We start from the raw sequence: 17,525 nt of genomic DNA, 5'->3' as shown, positions 1-17,525 counted from the left end.
CTTCTTTCTATACACCGGGGACGCGAGAGTCCAAGAAAGAAGGCATAATATCTAAAGTCAGGACCTACCAAGGGACGGACAAGAGTCACCAGACACCTGTTACATCTGTTGGTGTCATTCGCCTGTGTGACCCACACTAAATCTTTCAGGCTATTGTGATTTTATCCACACACACACACACACACACACACACACAGACACAACCCTTTGAGACAATCCTATGAAGACAGAAACACACACAGACACAATCCCACGCAAACACACACGCTCATACACTCACGTACATTAAACGCTACAACAGTTACATACACACAAAGTGTTTTTGCACATACTTGGGGAGTACAAATTAGAGAAGAATTACAAGTGAACCTTGGCAACTGACTGACACACTATACTATATGATAGGGTGTTAATAGTGACTTTATTATTTGAGTTTATAATCTGACTTAACCTTGAATTTAGTATCTGATGTCTGAATTGGTTTATAATTGTTGAAGAACATAAACAATGGGGAGATTGGCGCAGACATCAGAAACAATTTGTCGGTTCTCCATGGGAACTGGTGGACCTTTAGGTTTCTATTTTCTTGTATCCTCACAGACAGTCAAGTTGAGAAAAGTAACAGTGTTTTCAGGGCGATATATTACTGGTTTTCTCTGAGGTTGGCAAAATATATTCCATTTTCCATTTGGGAATAGTTGTGGTGGCACAGTGGTTAAAAAAAAACAAACACATTTTTAATTGATTAATTTGATTTAGGTGACCCCCTTGGATGGAGTAAATAATCTTTTCTTTAACATTGTTTTAAATGGTATGAAGGTCAGTTGAGCACAAGCTCTCTTTTCCAACGATGCCCTGAGCATAAAATATATGAATACGCATACACAATATGGTCATTAATCACGATTACCATCAGACTGCAGAACATTGAACAACAGACAATTTTGAAATGTCTAAAGAGTTAAGATGGTTTAGCTCAAGAGCAGACTATAAGCCATTCCATTTCTGAGGGGCACTTTCTTGAGAGGCAGTCTTTCCCAATACAATTCTTATAGTGGGAATGTCTAAAATTAAGGACTCTAGTGAATGAGTGACAAAATTACAATCGCTAAATGAGATAATATTGTTGAGATAGTCAGAAAAAACATGCAGCAGGGCCTTTAAATAAGATGATGTTCCCTCCTTATGGATAATGATCATCATCCAACTTTGTCATGAAGGACACAGTGATGAGTTCTAAACCCATCACCTATGATACAACCAAGTGCAGAATGATACCCTGCCTCAAAGTATTTCAAAGTTGAGAAAACAGCATACATGTAGAGGACATCAGCATAATAAAGAGCAGTAAAAACTAACTTCAACAAGCTGTTTTCTACATTTCAAGGTAAAGCAAGCTCGGTTGTGATAAATCAGTGGTCATTTACTCTTTAGTTTTTAGTCAGTTCAGTAGTATGACTTTAAAAGATAGCTTATCATCTATCCAGAAACTCAGATAGCTGTGACTGGACGCCCTTTCATAAGGAGTCCTATTCAGTGTAGAGATACTGTTTACAAGAGAAGAGGCATACAGAGCAAGGTACCTTGGAGTTGTTTGGAAACTAGGGATAGAAAGGAAATGGGGAACATGCTTGTGGAGGAATTGAGTACTTTGGTGTGCTGCCTGACTGGGTTCAGGTGAATGGGTGAGTCGCCAATCAAAACAAACTCTGCTCAGCTCAACGTGCATAATTGTGGGACCAGAAGGAGCAGCTATGAAAACAAACAAGGATGAGTACCTTGGCAAAGAGTACGACATCGAAGGGGCATCCCATGTGTGACTCTGAGGATGGCCAAAGATTATGAACACAAACATGTGGGAGAAATGATGACAGAGTCACACGATGACACTCTTGTTCCAACAAAAGAAAACTCTGCCATTTGGGGATAGTACAGACCAGAGAATCATAAACATGATGATCTCTGCCCAAGGACTGGGACAATCACAGACAGTACAACTGACACACAAATCAATGTTAAGTGTCGACTCAGATGTGAATCGCCCGTAAAGGTAATGTTGCTACAGGTTCCAGAATGTTTGCAGTTACAGCGCAGATGTTCCTGATCTGCATGCCTTGGTGGCCCAGATTCCTCCAAAAGCTATGCACTTTACAGTATCAAATTTGTGTTGAGGTTTGTGTGTTTTGTGTTTAGGCAGTGTTCACCTTACAGTTGAATCCCAGGGATTGTTTGGTTTCACATACAGGAAAAACATCACACATCATGCATTGTCTAATTTCATAGTGGAAATTAAGAGAAAAAATACGAACTAAAGAAGTTCTTACAGGTCCAGATCATACTAAGATATTGAAGGGAACTAAAACACTAATAGTAAAAAAGGAAAATAAAACAAAATAAATCAGTAAAAATGTTCAGGTTGTAAAATATACATGAGGGGTTAAATATAAGTAATCGGATAAATAAAATAAATACAGTAAGGGGTTAATAAATAAATGCAGCAAGCTGAGCTGCACTCAGGGGGGCATAAACTGAAGATCAGGGTCTGAGTTTTTTTATATACAAGGTCTCCAAAGTGAGCTGTGGCTCACTAAGCAGCTGGCTAAACCGGTTTACTATTTGGGTGAATGAGCTTTTATTTTTCAAAAACAGGTTCCCAAGTCAGGCTGCAAGTGCAAATTATACAATTGATTCAATAGAAGCATAATAAAGAGGGTCACGATAGATTTGTCAATATGGAAGTGACTCAATTTCATAAACAAAAGAACATAAGGGGAAAAGACCCCTACCTCCTGTTCACTATACTATACTACTACATATATATATATATATATATATATATATATATATATATATATATATATATATATATATATATATATATATATATATATATATGTGAGTATCCATACAGTATAATGTGCAAAATTGTTGTGGTTTGTTGTAATCCTGTGATAATTGCAAATGAACCAAGGAATGAGCAATAATCTTGATACTTTAATTAGGTTTTAATCTTTATGTATACTTTTTATTAACAGTTGAAAATAGGACCTTTGACAGGTTTGGAGTTTAATGGCCGATTGGCATATGGTCATTAAATTAGAAGGTAAATGGTAATTGGTAATTGTAAATTGAAAAGGAGTTTCCCTGCCTGGATGGGCTTGAAGGCGTGGATTCTCCTGTAGCTCAGCGGGTAGAGCAGGTCGACTAGTGATCGGAAGGTCACTGGTTCAAATCCCAGCTCCGGGCAGGGCTGAGCTGCATGTCGAAGTGTCCTTGAGCGAGACACTGAACCCCACATTGCTCACTAGTGAGGGCCCTGTGATGAGCTGGCGACTTATCCAGGGAGACAAGGCTGGGATTGGCTCCAGCAGCAACACCCCGCAATATGAGGTATCTGGAGGGCAAAGCATTCTGATCTACTTAGGTTAGATTCAATCATGACTGATTTACTCAGTTTGGATTCAGTCACGACTTATTGATTGAGTGAAGGTCCAGGGGTTGGCTTCCAACTGTAAGGAGTCAAACATTAGATGATAAAGTGCTTAGCTAAGCTGACCTGCATGCCAAATGGTGGAAGATGCCTAACACAGGTCACAGTCTATTGGATAATTTGGCAAAGGAACCAATCTGAAGAAGTGGGTGTACTGGAGAAGGGACTCTAAAAAGGCCCTCACAGGAAGAACGAGGGGGTGGCATTTGGTAAGTCTCCTAGGATCGAAGGCTAGGAGTTCTGATAGGGCAGAGGGCAAAGCATTTTGGCATAGCTTTTTCCACAAATTTGATAATATCAGAAAGCGGCCGCTTCTGATCCGGACGCATGGCTCAAGATTCTGTTTCAATAAAGACTGCTCTATCATTCCACACAGCCTTGCTGCCGCAGAATTCTTTTATCATCAAACTACACGCCGACTCATTGGAGGAGGAAAGCCTTGAAACTACATTAGATTGCAAGTTACTTTATTAGTTACATTCAGCAGGCAGCCTACTTTGTCGCCAGCACAGTGTGTACAACTAACCTTAATATATTCTTTAGCTGACACCAACTCAAAATAATGACTGTATTTCCAGCTCGAAAATGAGCATCTCGCTTCTCCCTTCATTGTTGTTTATGTGTAGCTGCGGTGTGACACGTGAGTTGTCCTGAAGCTGAAAACATGACTTTTATGTAACATCACTCCCTGAGGCAAGGAGAAAGCAAACACATATATTCTTACAAAGGAAAACGACAAAAATAAGAGTTACACACAGTGACTTGAATAAGTAACTTTAACCTGACTACTGGTTTGGAAATATTAACGCGTTAGTTTACTCCTTACTGAAAAAAGTGGTCAGATTAGAGTAACGTGTTACTAAGTTACTTAATAACGCATTCTGACCACTTGCATCACTGGACAGGACACACGGGTGTCCAGGACCAGCTCTCCTGTCTGTCTGTCTAGAGTCTGTCAGGGTTCCCTCCTTTGTTACTCTGTCTGAGGATTTCCTCAATATTTTCACCCTCAAGATTTTTAAATATACAGTACATGAAGATATCAAATAATTAGCTTGACAAATTGATGATTGCATAGCTTATGTGGGAAATATGCACTTTTAAGTGATCTCTCAATATAATATATTATAAAGGGCAGTATAACATTTTGGAATGAAATTCAAATTGTAATGATTATAATGTTTACAATAATAATGCTGAAAAAATACAAACTCAGAAATATATTTTTTCCTTAATCGACTGAACAAGCAGTTCTCAGAGCAAAATAAGGTCCCTCTATCTCTCCAACAGGCAGGCAAAAGACCTTTCTTAGCACTGGCTAAAACAAAATGATTGAAATCAAATTAACATGTACACATGCAATGAATAAACTAATTCTCGGGCAAAGATCTATGTTTGTTTATCAGATTTCTCATAATCAGATAATTGCCTTTTTCCAGATGAAAGATATCAGATTATGCTATTCTCTCTCTCTCTCTCTCTCTCTCTCTCTCTCTCTCTCTCTCTCTCTCTCTCTCTCTATCTATCTATCTATCTATCTATCTCTCTCTCTCTCTCTGCAGTGTTGCACTCTTGCACTGTCAGCATGTTCAAATCAAATGTTTTAAAAAATGTCATCAAAAGTAATGATAATTACAATAATTGCATTATACTGTATTAGTCCTTAACCTACCTGTACACAAATTCTTGTTTATTCACCCAGCAATACAAAACAATGGTATTAGGTGAAAGGTGGCAATAATACACTTTATGTGAAAATATCTGAACAACTTCCACCACAGTCCATTAAATATCTTTACAAGAGGTAAAAGCTCCAAACAATCACAAAACTAAAGGAAATACCTTAAAGAATAATCCAACATGAAACAATTTTTCAAAAATATATATTTATCATGTCATCTGATAACTATGCCACAAAACTGTATGTATTCTAACTCTCTATCTGTAGAACAGTTTTACAGATCGAGAGTCAAATGTGTACAACTCCAGAATGACTATCATGTGTAATAAAAGGATCTGACACTTGTGACAATACTGCTGAAATCTGTTGAAAATTCATTAAGTTGTGATAATTTAATTGAAGATTGACAGAGACTGCAACATCTGACTCAGAAAGGAAAAAAATCTCATTTAAAAACAAAGTAGATACAGTATCTACTAGTTAACTGAACATATTTCAAGACAATTAACTCTGGATAACTGGATAAAACCTTCCTGGAAATAAATATAAAATGTCAGTAATATCTGATTCTGACATTTATATCCAGACGGTCACTATCTGTAGCTTTTAACTTGGGTTAACAACAATCGTTATTGAGTAGGCTTTTGAACAATGCAGGACAAATGTTGCAGACAGCCTGGACCTGGCACTTTCTGTAAATGGGATGTGTGTTGTTGTAACCTCTTACCCCGCAGCATGGAGTGAGTAGCAGGCTCCGTCCACACATTGCTGCAGCTAGTGTTGTGTCGGTCGCACGAACAAATCTTTTCAGTGAACGAAGTGAACGGGATCACTTCATGGACTGATTCATTCCTTTCTCACTTCAGTTGAGCTCAGCTGCGAGCATGCTGGTCAGGAGTGGAACTGCCACGACTCACTCAGAGAACTGTCAGGACGTGATTCTCGTTTGCACTGTGATTCGTTCATGATTCGCAAACCTACAGCACACAGAGAACTGACGCTGAGGACGTTCTGATTCTCGTTCACGTACTGTACTGAAAATGGCGCTGTGTCACTCACCCAGGGCAGAGGAGATGATTCACATTCAGTAACTGTACTGCTAAAATTAGCGCCGTGTTGCTAACATCCGTGTAGCATCATCTTAAGTGATTTTACTGCACAGTAAACGTGATTCTCAGCAGCTGCCTTTGTGAACGTGATTCACGTTCACGCTGATTCAGTGACAGCGCGAATGCGATTCACATCCTCAGCAGGTCGTTTGCAAACGAGGGATGCCAGGAGGTGAATCACGTTCGCCTGTGATTCGTTCATGATTTGCGAACCTACTGCAGGCAGAGAACTGACGCTGAGGACGTGATTCTCATTCACTTACTGTGCTGAAAGTGGCGCTGTGTCTATCACTCATGATTCTCATGATTCACGTTCAGTAACCGTACTGCTAAAATTAGCACTGTGATGCTAACATCCGTGTAGCATCATGTTAAGTGATTTTACTGTGCACAGAGGACACTTTCACTGTGTAATAATTTTAGTGCATGTATACCACTCAGAGCAGCACTGCGTCTACCGCGAGTGATTGCGCACCGTCCCTCAGTAAGTGAACGTGAACCTCAGGGCGGAATTATTAACTGAATGACGGATCGTTTGGCTGCTTATCAGTTCAGGGAGTTGGAGAGCAGTGAACGATTCGGTGAACGACTCTTTTGAACGAATCATTTTAATGAACGGATTCTAGAGATTCAGTACAGTAAAAAGAACTGCCGTTCCCATCACTAGCTGCAGCTGCTAGCTCCTCTGGTTGGGAGTGTGGGGGGGACTAAATCTTTAAAGATGTAAATAGCACATTATTGTGCGATTATAATGAGCACCGCTTACTGTACATTGTGCTTTCAATAAATGCTACTGCATTGTTCAAAAATCATTCTGGGGGGACATCTTTACCCCCCATAGGCGGATTTCCGCCTATGCCCAGAACACTGTTTAAGCTAGAGAGTTATAAACAAAATAAACAAAGTGAAACAGTATACAGTTTGTTGTGTTGTTTTTGTTAATTGAGTTTATTAGGTCATGAAAACAAATTAGTTTGATTATTTAGTTTGTTTAGGCATGAACAAGCCTAAAACCTTTAAATGCTGGATCAGATTTTTTGTTACATGTTAACTTTTGGTACATCCTTATACTGTACATATTTGAGTTCCAATCTTGTGTTTTAAGTTTTGGCGGTCAGCATATGAGTTACAGTATGTGTCTGAATGTCTTAACTCCAATTCATGCATATAAGAATACATTGATATTGTTTGTAGTCATTCGGGACATGTCTGTTATCAGTCCTGCTGCTGCTGCCTGCAGACTGACTCATTAATGCCATAGGCTATCTATTTGATAAATGGCTGATCTAAGCATTATTAAAGTTGTTATACAATCAAGCACTTGATGAGTGAGTGAACACTGATTGTTATTATCATTGTTATCCACCCACAACTTTGTAGACACTCTCTCCTTATGGAAGCTGTCTTCTGATAGTATACACATTTCTCAGACAAGTCCTAACACTGCAGCCAGTATTTTGGCTATGGCTCAAGGGTAGAGCCAGCATATTGTTATCAGAAGGTCGCTGGTTTCATTCCCCTGGTCCATGAACATCTTTCTCTTCGGTAAAAATGTCTTACCCAAAACTACACTCTAAAAAACAATTCACGGGGTTAGTAAGTATAGCTCAAAAACTAGAGCTATTTCTGCATAAAAAAACAAGTTTGTTACGTGTAAACATTATAATGAGTTGATAACTTAATTTAATAAGTTGGTCTACATGAAAATAAATAAAATAGTCTTAACTCAATAATACATGTATTTTGAACAGATATTTCTGCCTAAACTTAACACAGAAGTGTAATCAGTTAATACAACTTAAAAATCTGTGTCCCTGTTTGTTAAAAGCTGAGTACAAGGCTGACCAGCCCGGACATGTTTAACGCGGGCACACCATCCGGTGCTCCTTTTGAAAGACGCGATTGAGCAGAGCAGAGTTGGAAAACGCGGTTTGCAAACGGCTTGGTGAGTAAAATTTTGACTGGTTTTATGAACAATAGCTTATAACTGCATTAGCAGACAGTACAAGAAATCGTTTTACACAACACTAGAGGGTGAGCAGTGGTAATGTGTAAGCTAGCACAGTAATGATTCGGTCTAACATTAGTATTTATTAAGTTTTGTTTTACGGTGGCAGGTTTTAATTGGCACTGGTTTTCACTAGTTTAACTTTGTTTCTTTCAAATTTATTCAAAATCTGTAGTAGTGTTGAAGGTTTCAGCAGCGGTAACTTCATGGGTAGGCTGTTGTAGGTGACCGAGCACACTTTCGGTTTGTTAGTCGGCCATAGCAGCAGCAAGTGCAGTCTAAAAACCACAAGTGTGCAATTGCCCACTGCCCATTTCTTTGCGGTAGTTTGCGTGCATTTTTCTCTGATTTTTCATCTGGAATAGTCAAAAACAGTTAAATAAAATTTACTGTACTTAAGTGGCACAAGTTGTAGGCACTACAGCCTTCTGAATGACCTAAGTTCAAGTAATTTAGTTTGTAAAATGAAGTGGACCTGTAAAATTTGCAAATTTGAAACACCAAGAAAGACAGATCTGTTAAAGCATTATAGACTTAGACATGGTCATGGTGGAGAATCTCTCCCTTGTCTTTATTGGGAATGCTATTGCTCATTTAAAACATGGGGCAGCCTGCGAACCCACCTGTCAAGAAGTCACTCCACCTGTGAGACAGTGACATTGTCCACTGTACTGTCATTTAAATGTCCATGTTACCCCTTAAACTCAGTGTCCACAGAAAAAGAATACTTTGAGCATATTGGCCGTCATTTAAAAAAACAGGAAACTGTGTGTTGTGTTTTTGACAACTGTCCTTTCAAAACAAACATTTATGGAACATTTGCTTCTCATAGGAGCAGGAAACACACTCCTCACACTGTTGATGACTTCAAGCCTGAGCTTTTGAAGAGGTATGTCAATCCCCTAAAAGCAGGGGATGATCCTATGGATGAGGGTGATACTGAGGGTGCAGTGAGTGAAGATACTGAAGATAATGAAATAAATGAATTGCCTAATTTAATAGAAAAACATGTAGCCCACCTGCTGCTTAGATTGGAAAGCATATTCAATGTTCCACAACGGTGTATTGATGAGTTAGCTGAAGAACTACACTTCATTTCTTCATCAGCTTCAGGTCCTTTTTTAAAAGACATTGTACAGTCATGCTTAAAGAAGCATAATTGTGAGGCTGATGATGTGGTCATCTCAGAGATGGTGACAGACCTATGTGAGTGCAACCCAATTACATCAGCCCTAAGGAGTAATGGTCCTCTTTCCACCTCCTACAAAAGAAGAGAGTGTTTCAAGGAGCATTTTTCTGTGGTAGAGCCCGTAGAATATATGCTCAGTGCCAAGGAGCAGAGAAGTTTACAGTATGTTCCTATTTTGAAGTCCTTGCATGAGGTTTTGGCAAAAAAAGAAATCCTGGATTGGCTCACACACACCTGTGAAACAGATAGCAGTTCTGAAAGTCGATACAATTCATTTCAGGATGGCACACATTTTAAAAACAATACATTGCTGTCAGAAAATCATCCAGCTATTTCTCTCATTCTGTATGTGGATGATTTTGAAGTGTGTAATCCACTTGGCACTTCAAGAAAAAAACACAAAATTACTGCTGTGTATTGGGTTTTAGCAAATGTGCCACCACTGCTCAGATCATCACTGACATCAATATATCTTGCAGTTCTCTGCAAGGCTGATGATATCAAAAAGTTTGGCTATAGTGCTGTGTTAGAACCATTGTTAAAAGATCTTGCCAGCCTCGAAGAAGAGGGACTTTATATTCCTTCCTTAGGCATTCGAGTTAAAGGCACTGTCTATTGTGTTGTTGCAGATAACCTTGGCGCACACTCAATCGGAGGATTTGTGGAGAGTTTCTCAGGAACACACATCTGCAGGTTCTGCCTTGGAGAACGATCCCAGTTCCAAGTAAGTGAAGTTAGAACTGGTGCATTTTATCCTAGGACAGTACATGAGCACAGGGGTCATGTTCAGACAGCACATACAAGTGGGTCTCATTGTTATGGAGTAAAGAGACAGTGCCCACTGACTGAAAAACTAAAACATTTTGATGTTTTATCTGGCTACCCACCCGATTTACTCCATGACCTCTTCGAAGGTATTGTACCTTTTGAGCTAGCACTGTGCCTAAATGCCTTGATCAAAAGAAAATATTTCACACTTGATGAACTTAATAAATTGATCAAGGAGTTCCCATACAGATGGGCAGATAAATCTGATGCACCACAAGCAGTTCCATTGACTTTTGCTGCAAGAAAGTCTGTTGGTGGGAATGCCCATGAAAACTGGGCGTTGCTTCGCCTCCTTCCCCTGATAATTGGAGCAAGAATACCAGAGAGTGAACCCTCGTGGCTAGTCCTTCTGAACCTTAAGGACATAGTTGAACTTGCCCTTTCTCCTGCTCATACAGACTTAACTATTTGCTACCTTGAAAGCAAGATTTCTGAGCATCGACAAAGATTCATGGAAACTTTCCCTCAGGAAAGGCTCATTCCAAAACATCATTTTCTAGAGCATTACCCACAGCTGATAAAGGCTTTTGGTCCACTTGTGTCGTTGTGGACAATGCGGTTTGAAGCCAAACACAGCTTTTTTAAGCGTGTGGTCAGGCATACCCACAGCTTCCGAAACATTCTGTTGTCTCTTGCAGTAAAGCATCAGTTAATGGTTGCACACCATCTACATGGTGGTGCAGTTGTTCTACCATCTCTCCAGGCAAAAAAACTGTCAATGGTGGATTTGACTGTGCTGAGAGAAGACGTAAAAAAAGCACTGCAAATAAAATTCCCCAGTGCGCCGTTTATCCAGATGGCAACCACAGTGTGTTGTAGTGGCACCAGTTACTCCACTGGAATGATCTTGGCCCACGGTTCAACAGGTTGTCTTCCAGATTTTGTGGAGTTGATCCAGATTGCTGTTGTAAATGGGAAGGTTGGGTTCATTGTTAAATGTTTAAATGCATGGTATATTGAACATCTTAGAAGCTTTGAACTCGAAAACACAGGAAGTGTTAAGGTGATTGAGCCAAATGAGTTGTCTGACATCTTCCCGTTGGCAGCATACACTGTGGCTGGGAAGCGTATGGTTACCCAGAAGCGCTACATTTATGTTGATATGTAGTGGTTATTAACACCATCTCTGAAATTCTGGAAAATGCACAATAAGAAATGGTATTCTGTTATCCTGCAATTTTTTGATCTTTGTAGTTTTGCCTTATTACATTATATTTGAATGCAAAATCTTAAGAGGATGAAAAAAGGCCCTTGTTATTTGCCATAGAAATAAAGGATTCAAACATTTAGTCAAACTAAAAGAGGATACAGTATATGGATGCTCAGATTTGCAATTTTGACAAAAAGAAGAAATACAATGTATACAATGTGTAATGTAAAAGCTAATGATTAGAGATATAATAACCAGTGTAATTCCTTGAATGTATTCTGTAAATCAAACTAAAATTATGTCTTTTTTTCTTACAGATACTCCGATGTCTCATCCAACCAAACTTAGGATCATTCTTCAGGACCATGACATTGACTTACCTCATGGCATCCCTGGGACTGTGGGTGAACTTGAGTCCATTGTTAGAGAGACATTTGGGCTTCAAGAGAACTTAACTTTGCATTACAAGGATGCTGATTTTGGAGAGGAATATTTTAGTCTTACCTCAACAAGTGACATCAAGGACAAAGACACTATAAAGGTGGTTAACATTGTTGAACCTCCCACATTTACTTTGAACTTAACTGAAGTGAACACTTGCGTTGAAAGTGAATCAGAAATCTCCATCCATAGTGCAGCAACAGAACTCTCAGACAGTACTTCGGTGACCACTGTTCAAAGCAGTTGCTCTACGAGATCCCAGGATACACTGATTCTATCATCACCTGAACATGGGATTCAGCGATCAGAGCGGTGGCCAACTGAATTTCCTGTACCTCGCTTTGCCTATGACACAGAGCTGATGCTCACCTCAGGAAATGAGGCTTACAAGAAGGATGGAATTCCACTCAACTTCACCTCAATCCTTCCTGACATCCTCGAAAGACTCGCTGAAAGCATCTTTCAATATGTTGCCTATCCATCAAGCTCACAGTTTGCAGATGTTGCTGAGGCATTGATTCTGAAGCATCCTTGCCTCAAAGAAGCAGGATCATACAATGGATGTTATGGATGGCAACAGCGGCTGAAATACAAAATGGGGAACTACAGAACCAAACTCAGGGGGCTTGGATGCCCTGAACTTGATGTCAACTCTCTCAGAAAGAAGAGACCACATGACAAAGCATCTGCAAAGAACGTCAACAAGCAGAAAAAGTCAGAAGTTAACTATTTACCCCCTCATCCACAAGGAGAAACAGAGGAAAGTTTGGAAGGTGAAAGACTGGAGATCCTTCATGAAGTGAGGAAGAAGAAGAACTGGCAGATCATCGATGAAAAAAATGGCAAAAACATTCTCCATTCGCAGGCAAGAAGTTGTCAATCAGGAACCATCAGTCAGTGACCTGAAAGAAAGATGGCCTGCTCTTTTTAATGCAGCTCAGGTAAATATTTTTTCCTAAGACACAGTATATGTTATTTTGTAGTAAACTGTATAAGTTAAGATGTTGTGCCTATTTGTGCCTTTTTTTAAAATTCAGATAAACCAAGAATTCAGGCGGATCACCACTGTCAGCCTGGAGACAACATTCATGGGAAAGCTGGACCACTACTCCTCAAAAATATTGTCCCTGCTGTCCTCAAGAGGGGGCGCAGCAAAAATGAAGATTCATAACTTACAGAACATCCTCCTAGAGGTATGAATAAATTAAATGAAGTTACTTACATCGTGATGTTAGATTTTTGAACATAATTGTACAAGTGACCAGAAATGCAATTTAACATCAATTAAATCTAGTTATTGTCTTCTAGATGTATTAAAAGATAGATGATTATACCTCTAATAAGGGAATATAATGTCAGATGATTTTTTATGGCTTAGTCAAAGGAAAAAATATAATTTTAAACTAAACAGGTGTGATGGTATACATTAGGCCTCACAAACCTCATCATTCTGTAATGTCAAGTAATTATCAAAAACACATCTTCCTGTTCAACATTCTTTTTTTTTATTTACAGGACAATTCTGTGGAGGCAAAGAGGGAGGTTGCTATCCGTGGTTTAATGGTGTACCTTAGGGAAAAGGAGGAGGAGCTCTTTAAAGAGGAGGTAAATCAGACACCACCATACTTTGAGTTCACAGAGACAGAGTGTGTTTATTACAGAGCTGCGCATGAACAGAGCAGGGCAGCTACTTCCCCCTATTGCACTCACAGTGGTGCAATAGCACCATCTATGGACATAAATGTGAATTTTTTAGTAGATAACTGTGGTGCTGTGTCTGTGTAATGTGTTCTACAATTAAACAAAAAATAGTGGGGGTGTGTTTACATAAAAGAACTGTGTGTGTCTATGTGGCATTTTCCCACTACAAACCCTTAAAACATTTATATTGATTTTGACCTACAGGATAGGGACGGGGATATTACGGGCGAACTGATGAAGATAGTGACAACACGAGGTGGCATACCTGCAGCCCATGCAAAGATCGTCCTGGAGGGAACAGAGGTCCTAACGGATGTGGATATTCCCAGAGCCTGTGCCTTGCTAATGGGGCTGATATACGCACTCAACCTCCGCTACCCAAAAGAACTGAAAAATACTTTTGAAGTGTTTCAAAAGATATTCCTCGAGTTGGATGATCTGAAAGCAAGTCCTAAGGTAATGTTGCTAAAAAATAAACTGCTGTGCTAAAAAAAGGGAGGAGTTAAAGAAACATTTAAGCTGTCCTCAAATTAAAGAGGAAATGTTTGCACTGTTGTTTGCAATGTGTTGTTTACTGTATAATAGGTGTACTGTTGAGAGTTTATTAACTACAACTAGTTCAAAGTAATATACTTTTATACCAAAAAACTCAAATCAGTCTCAAGAGCATGACTGTCAAAATTTTCAGTCTGAGACAGTTTAACAGGGCTATTTTATGTTGTAAGTTATCTAATTTATTTTATTAAGACTACATTTTTGTGTACAGTTAAAATGTCAATATACACTCAGTCCTGTTACTGTAACTGAGATGCTGACTGATGTTTGAATAAACAGTTAAATCATAAAACTGGAATTTCAATATGTGATTTATTCTGACTTAGATAAGTTATTGTACAAAAAAAATTAAGGTAATGATTTGCATTGACATTTCTTAGTAGAATGAAAGGAAAGAAATAAGCTAGAATTACTAAAAGGAGTAATTTTAACACAATTAAAATTAAGTTGGTTCAACTTAAATAAGGCCTTGTCCTTGTAGAGGACAAGGCAAATCAAGTTGCTTGTACTAAAGTAATTGAGTTTGTCTAACTAAAGAAGTCTTGTCGCATGTACTTAATACTAGCTAAGTTGAAATAACTTAAAAATATCCATGCAAATTGTTACATCAATTTTTTACGTTGAGCCAGCACATCATTTGTTAGAGTGTAGTCAACCCTCTATTTAGATGCTTTTGAGTTGTTGTTTTTTTGTTGTTTATCTATTTATCTATTTTTAAATTCATTCCATTATATGATGAAACTTAATGTATCTACTCCATGGATAGATAGAGACACTTAAATATATTTATTGACTGATAAATAGTCAATGAACTAATGAATAATAACTAATAATAACTAATGAACAATCTGCCAATCTCTTTCAAAAGTTTCAGATTCAGATTCAGGCTCAGTCAATGAACATGCACAATGAACACGTAAACATTCATATACGGTTTTGTCAAAATCCAGCTATTCAGGGATTCACAGACCATGCCTCAAGGGCCAGTTGTTCAAAGGATTGGATCAAATCTTGAAATTGGGTTGTTCAAAAGGGAAATAAGGATTCTGAAATCGGATTAGATCACGGAATCCAATCCTAGTTTTGATCCAGATCAAACCTTCAGTTTGTGTTGTTCTAAACGTTTCAATAGGATTTGGATAACTTTGATCCAAAAAAACAGGATTATCCTGATCCCAACATGAGGTAGGATTTCAAGGTGGATTTCAGGAAGAAAATGTAGTAAAAATTTAAAATTGGTCAAATAATATATTTTTATCATTTAGTGTATAAACTTTTACTTATATTTTGCACTTTTGCGCTTGTTTAACTGTTACAGTGATAAAGTAGATAAAGTAGACACAGGCTACCAATTAAGCCTTTCAGTATAGTAAAGTAAAAATAAAATAAAAATGATCTTGTCCCCATGAAACAATCCACCCGAACAGATTTTAATCACAAACAAAAATAATATATTCAATTTTTCTGTCATTCATCACTGCATATTAATTTCAAAAAAACAATCATCAGAGATGAACCTGTCAAACAGTCAGTTCCTTCCATTCCTGACAGAGTGCCAGAGGTTGATCTGGTTCTTCAGCAGGCTCAGGCGCATAAACATCATCACAGAGAGGGACATTGCGCATGGTAGCGATGTTGTGCAGGACAATACACTCAAGTATTATGTTGCATGCTCCCTGTGGTTCCACTCTCAAGCAGTTAAGCAAAGTGTCTCTTCAGAACTTCATTTAAACACTCAATTGCGCATCTTGTTTTGTAATGAGCAGTGTTGAAGCATGCCTGCGCAGGTGTGATTGCTGCAAGAAGGGAGTCATCAGCCATGTCAGGAGTGGATAGGCATGGTCTCCTAATATTATGCCATCCGGTCGGTTGGTTTAAAGCACTGGTAATCTGGATTTGGTAATCTTGAAAACTGTGTATCTGGATCAGGGTGATCCAATCCAATGTTGCTTTGAAAAACCGGCATAAAATTAAGATGGGTTACCTGATCCTGAATAGCAAAAAATGGGATTTCCAATCTGGATAATTTTCATCCAGATTAAATGTTTCGAACAACTGGCCCCAAATTACATTGGGGGCATTTATCAGACACTTTTATTCAAAGCGACTGACAGTAATTCATACATACATGCATCAGGAGCACTTTGGGGTTCAGTATCTTGTTCAAGAACACTTGCCAGACCAGGGGAGTTGAACCAGTGACATCCTGATAACAAAACGCTGGCTCTACCCCTGAGCCATAGCCACCCCAAATTCTGGCTGCAGTGTTATTTTCCTCTGAAGACAGCTTGTTTTTTCAGTTAAGGAAAAAACTTTATATTTCTGAGTCTGTATTTTTACATCATTATTATTGTAAAAGTTATAATCCTTAAAGTTTGAATTTCTTCTCCAAAACGACATACTGCCCTTTATGATATATTATATTGAGAGATCACTTAAAAGTGCATACTTCCCACATAAGCTATGTAATCATCAATTTGTCAAGCCAATCTTTATATATGTATGCAAAACCCTCAGACAGAACGACAAAGAAGGGAACCCTGTGTTATGGCAGACACACGCTAGACAGACAGACATGTAAAGGTTGTTGTGTGTAAGATAAGATTTTAAAAAAAATAAATCGCAGCATATGAAAATCATAATAGCAATAAAATACAAATCCAGATATATGTAGATGGCAAAACATAGGTAAAGATTATGAATCCAGAAGAATTAACATTCTGTGTAAAAGCATGAAACCATCCGTGATACAGCCTCGCTGCCTCATCCTTGGTGGTCATTTGGCAGGATGTGGAAAGGGGAACATGTGCAGTTGTGAGCACGATAGCGCTTCTTGATCATAGAGCACCTGGTGACCTGGAGTAGCCTTCTCCCCAGACACTCCATGAGGGCCAATGCATATGCTGTTTGAAGGAAACAAATGTTTAGATGAGTCAGTGACTCCTGTAATAAATCAAATTTAGGGACTGACTGAGTCTGTAGAAAAAGTGAATTATGCAGTTCAAAAGGTGAACATAGAACATTCCAAAACCTTATTCTTTCTTGTATTGTGTTGAGTGTTTTATTGTGTTCATCCCATTTTTATCAAGGTTGTTTGGCTGGAGTGTGAGACTGCATTTCCCTCCTAATTCTCTCACCATAACAGAATATTTGCCTTCTGTTCATCCCAAGGAAGGAGAACCCAGTGTGCTTTGGTGTGAAGTGCAGGATGAGTATGAAATGCCCTCAGAGAGAAAGATTGATGCTGTGGGGGAACTACCAACATCAAGATACATACTTCTACCAATATGCTTTCTGGTCGCCCACTTGGTAACCTATAGCATGGGATATAATGCTTTGATTATGATAAGACAATTTACTTCTAGCAATAAAT

General features: G+C 38.6%; 1 protein-coding gene across 2 annotated transcripts; it reads left to right on the top strand.

Annotated features, from left to right (window-relative positions):
• Positions 1-8,108: 8,108 nt before the first annotated feature.
• Positions 8,109-14,769, top strand: LOC119022990. 2 transcript variants are annotated; one of them, XM_037104547.1, is made up of 7 exons: positions 8,125-8,225; positions 9,121-9,177; positions 10,107-10,201; positions 11,773-12,837; positions 12,934-13,089; positions 13,412-13,501; positions 13,802-14,769. In XM_037104547.1, exon 4 carries the CDS (start codon positions 11,781-11,783, stop codon positions 12,795-12,797), a length of 1,017 nt encoding a protein of 338 aa, XP_036960442.1. In that variant the 5' UTR covers positions 8,125-8,225; positions 9,121-9,177; positions 10,107-10,201; positions 11,773-11,780; the 3' UTR covers positions 12,798-12,837; positions 12,934-13,089; positions 13,412-13,501; positions 13,802-14,769. The 2 variants fall into 2 exon arrangements, with proteins under 2 accessions (XP_036960443.1, XP_036960442.1); XM_037104548.1 differs by lacking the exon at positions 9,121-9,177 and having other exon boundaries at positions 8,109-8,225.
• Positions 14,770-17,525: the final 2,756 nt, after the last annotated feature.

Source organism: Acanthopagrus latus, chromosome 7 (assembly GCF_904848185.1).
Source record: "Acanthopagrus latus isolate v.2019 chromosome 7, fAcaLat1.1, whole genome shotgun sequence".
In the NCBI taxonomy this organism is placed as follows: Eukaryota; Metazoa; Chordata; class Actinopteri; order Spariformes; family Sparidae; genus Acanthopagrus; species Acanthopagrus latus.
The sequence above is the reverse complement of the archived record's forward strand: the minus strand, read 5'-3'. Positions and strand labels throughout refer to the sequence as shown.